General features: G+C 45.4%; 1 protein-coding gene across 1 annotated transcript; it reads right to left on the bottom strand.

The window, feature by feature from the left end:
- Positions 1-949: 949 nt before the first annotated feature.
- On the bottom strand, positions 950-4,535 carry NPBWR1 (neuropeptides B and W receptor 1). The gene has a single exon (XM_034759442.1). The coding sequence runs from the start codon at positions 4,176-4,178 to the stop codon at positions 3,192-3,194; it is 987 nt and encodes a 328-aa protein (XP_034615333.1). The 5' UTR covers positions 4,179-4,535; the 3' UTR covers positions 950-3,191.
- Between the last annotated feature and the right edge of the window lie 227 nt (positions 4,536-4,762).

Genomic DNA, 4,762 nt, shown 5'->3' with positions numbered 1-4,762 from the left:
CAAATGTTTTGTCTCTCTTGCCTTGTCCCAGATCAAATGTGGCCAAAGTGGTGCAGTATCTCTAGATTTTTTTTGCTTCTGCTGACTTGAGTTCAAATCATGCCCCAAAAAAGGAGGTAAAGTAAAGGCGCTGATGATCTGAAATTAGTTCTTAGTGGTTGTTTGTCCCATCACATAATTTGACGGCTCTTTATACTTTACTCTGGTAAAGTCCAAGAACTGAAGTAGCAGGAAAGCCACTACTCAGTGCTAAGACATGGCCAAGTTCTCAGGGAAAGACTACACAATGCTTGGTTATAGTTAGTATAGAAAATCCCAGATTTTCATGAGCACTGTAATTCTCAGAAAGAATAAAACACCACAAAGTGTGCAGATATTTTAATTCTGTTTTTTTCCCCAGACTCTAAGAGAGTCTTCTTGGGGTAAAACTATTTTTTTCTGTATTATTCCTCCTCTGCTAGTCCAGCACCAGCCCAGATAACCAAGCCAAACCATGGTATGGTAGAAGAGTGGCTTCAAAAGGGGCACTTCATCCCAATGATTGACTTAGCATATAAACCCCATATTGTGTCCTGCTCACAGGGGGAAGATTGAAGGTCTCCATCAGTAGCAGATCCTCCAGACTTCAATTAGACCACCCAATTACCTGTTCCCACTCACTTTTCGGTGCTGCGTTGGAGGTGGCCCCTTTGCATTGCCATACAGAGGGCATTTGCGACCTGAGCTCTGCTCTGTGCAAGTCTTGTGCAGACCCCTGTATGGCCCCTGGAAACCAGACCTGCCTTATTGCACAGTGGTAATGCATCACTTCTGCTGTCAGAGGCACCCGTGGAGGCAGCAGCTGGATTTAGGCCTGAATATTTATTACACTGATTAAACTATATGGTGCTAATGTTATACATGTTTACATTTAAGAAGCTGGAGCATCTTTAAAATATACAGTACCATGATTTTTAATGAGTGCATCATTTGAAAGCAGTGCACATATACAATAATCTCTTAATACATCAGTAGCAATGACACAAATGTAACCAGCTAATCATACCAGCTCTACACTTCCAAATAACAGGGAAATTTATATAAATGCTGCACTGTAACTTTAACTGAGCATTTGTTATTAGTATATCTTAGTCACTAAGCATATGGAAAAAAGTGTGACTAGGTCTTGTAAATACCAACTTCAGAAGATTTGACTCAATATGTTTTCAAACCTGTCAGCTTTTGAAGTGTAGCCATTTTTTTCATTAGAGCAATTAAAAAAAAATTGTATCTCCACTACTATTTACAACAAGAAAAACTATCATCTTCACCATTCCTCAGATAAAGAGTATTATTGATTGCTGTTTGTCTAATGAGAATCTATATCGATTTATATACCCTAATTTTAGAAACAAAAGACGATCTGGGTATTTACATTTGACTATTTTATATTTTTACATAGTAAGTTTCAGCCACGTAAAAATCAAGTAGACAAGACTGTGTTTGTGCAGAGCCTAGCACAACGGGGTCCTGGTTCATGGCTGGGGCTCCTAAGTGCTACTGTAATATGAATTAATAATAGTAGACATGACCATAAAGTTTTGCAGTTTCAAAATCTTATATGCCTGGAAATATTTTTACAAACTATATTTCAAGTCTGTCAATTTTCCTTGTGGGGGTAGGAAAGAAGTGAAGTGGGGGAAAAAATGCAACCTTCCCCTGAACTGTTTCAGCATGTGAACAAGGGTGAAACTGAAAAGAGCCAAATTCATCTTTTTATTCTCATTGTCCAAGTTAAGATAAAGAGGATTTTTGAAGGCAAAATAGTGAATAATATGTTAGCTTTTTATTTTGAAAGTAGAGTTAAGCTAACATGTGACTGCTAAGGGGTGGAAGTAGGGTTTTTGTTTTTGTTTTTGACAGAACCCCTTTTAAAAGTGTTATCTCTGAGTGAGGATTTATACTGAAATAACATCTGATCCTTAAGTAGCTACAAGGGGGGAAAAAGTCTGAGCGTTTTTTGAGAAGATGTAGAAACCTATCATAAATGTATGTATTGCACATAAAACTAACCATATATTCTGGTCCTAATAGGAATTGAGAACTTTATATTATAGAAGAGTTTGCTGGGCTGAAAATGCCAGTTTCTACAGAAGGTGGCTCCAAACACACATCCATATTTCTACACACTATGATTCCTTTTTTCTTCTTTCTTAAAGCCAATGCAAAGGCTCCTTGCTACGTGCAGAAAAAGCAGTGGGATTTCAGGAGACTTTAATAGGCATATTTAGGTCCCATCTAAAAGGAAATAAGCTTCGTTGTGTTACTAGTGCTTTCCCTTATTCTTTCTCGTTGGGAGATCTGTCTTTCAAAGGTTGTTAAAGATGTAGAATTATAGCCTAATCTACAGGATCTAAAACCAGATAGTGATTTCTTTTTCAAATGTGTTCGGAAAGGTCAGACTGACTTTTAGCCAGCAGGATAGTATTCCATGCAAAAACCATTTTAACAATCATTCAGGTACAGGGAAGGAGATTTATACATGGTAGCCTCTGAGCATTTACACTGAGCACTGCATTATTTCCGCTGCTTCTGGATTGAAATATTAGATCTGATTCTGAGTAACAAAGCGCCTCAGACCAGAGGGTCGGGGGGAATATCAGGTTGCTATGAAAGCATAGGCTCTTTTAATTATGGTGTATTTATTTAGAAGAGTAAGGGAGTGAAGCTGAGCTACAACTTAAGTACGGCAGATATAAAACTAGCAGGCTTAAGATTCATTAAGCAAGGCACTCAGTAAAATATCTTTATTTGGCTTTACAGATCTCCAGTAATATAGATAGATGTCAAAGTACTTAGCTATTCTTCACTAACATCTTGTAAAATGTTGAATTTTGCTCCTGCTCCATAATATACAACCTCCAGGACTCTAGAGCACCCTACTGAAGGAAAAAGAATGAGCGTGATGGGTAAGACTAGGCCAAGGAACTAGTGTGGATTTAAAAAGCCCCATTCCTCCCCTATGAACACTGTGCCACTGGCTGCAAGACAAACCGAAAAGAAATGGATCCTGCCTGTGCTTTGATTTCACGAGTACATTGGATCTAAAGCTTGATCAAAGCTGGTTCGCAGACCGGCGTCCGAGTCTTGTCCCCTGGGATGCTCTTTTCCCCTTTGAAAATGACAAAGGAGCGCAGCCACGGCTGGGGGCTCTAGGGGGACGCCCTGCATTCAACCAGCTTGCGAAAGCTCTTCCGGAAATTATCGTCCAAGAAGGCATACAAGAACGGGTTGAGGCAGCTGTTGGCGTAGCTGAGGCTGGTGATGAAATAGGAGATGCCGATGATCAGGGGGGTCTGCGGGAGGTCCGTGGTGAGGGCCACTACCGTGCTGAGGTGGTAGGGGGTCCAGCAGAGGAGGCACACGGCCAGGATGACCAGCACCATCAGCGTCACTTTCTTTTTGGCTTTGTCCAGGGCTTTGGCGTTGCTGTGGAGGCGCACGCGTCTCAGCTTGGCTAGCAGGGCGGCGTAGAGGACGCAGATGGTGGAGACGGGGATGGCGAAGCCCAGCAGGAGGGTGTAGAGGCGGCTGACTTTCCACCAGAAGCTTTCCGGGCTGGGGAAGACGAAGACGCACTGAGAGCGCCCCTGCTCCCGGTGGAGCTTGGCGAACACAGCGAAGGGCGAGATGACGATGGAGACCAAGGCCCAGACGGCCAGGCTGGCCAGCTTGGCGGCGCGGTAGGTGCGGTAGGACACCTTCCTGGACCGGAGTGTGGCCACCACCACCAGGTAGCGGTCGATGCTCATGACGGTGAGGAAGTAGATGCTGGAGAAGGTGTTGTACTGATCGATGGAGATGATCAGCTTGCACATGAACTCGCCGAAGGGCCACTGCCGCAGCAGGTGGTCGGCGATGTTGATGGGCAGCACCAGGGTGAAGAGCTCGTCGGCCACGGCCAGGTTGAGGATGAAGAGGTTGGTGACCGTCTTCATCTTGGGGGCCCGCAGGATCACGTAGATGACGGCGGTGTTGCCCGTCAGCCCCAGGGCGCAGATGAGGGAGTAGATGATGGGCACGGTCAGGTAGAAGTCGGGGAGCAGCTGCGGGGCGGAGGCGTTGGGCCAGGGGGCCCCTCTGCCGGCGCAGAACGCGCAGGACGCGTTGGGCTCGGAGTGCAAGGAGAAGTTAGCCATGGGCTGCGGTGGGAAAGAAAGACCGGCCGCGGCTCCCCCAAGGGAGTGAAGCGTGGGCTGAATCCAGCTAGCCCAGCTCGGCTCAAACACCAGGTCGAGGTATATGTCACCGGCACCAGACCGCTTCAGATTTCCGGGGTGAACTTAGAAGGCGCTGCCTCTTTGGCTTGGATTTAGACCTTTAATTCTGGCCCTGCACCGGAGAGGTCTCTCGTCATCCCACCTCTTTGCCCATCACTCCTCTTCTCCTCACCGGAGCTCCTTGCAAGGACAATGGAAAACACACACTTAAGTTCGGGCTTCCTCACCAAGAGAAATGCCCATTGTCAGAAAACATGGAAATAGGCACCTCACAGCCCAAGCACCTTCCACGTGCTCCGTTTCGCCTCTTAGGGTGGGTTGCGTTGAAACTGAGCGCTACACAGAGACATAAATAAAAAGATAGTTATGAATCACATTTACAAAGAGACAATGCAGAGCAGCAGATCTCAGGGGCATGTCATCTAAAGGGGATCCTACCGGTTTCCTTTCTCTTTCTCAAACACACCCCTTCCCTCCCCAAATCTGACTCACTCACACACGCC

This window comes from Trachemys scripta, chromosome 2, assembly GCF_013100865.1.
Source record: "Trachemys scripta elegans isolate TJP31775 chromosome 2, CAS_Tse_1.0, whole genome shotgun sequence".
Taxonomy (NCBI): domain Eukaryota; kingdom Metazoa; phylum Chordata; order Testudines; family Emydidae; genus Trachemys; species Trachemys scripta.
Note: the sequence above shows the minus strand (reverse complement) of the source record. Positions and strands in the feature narration are given on the sequence as shown.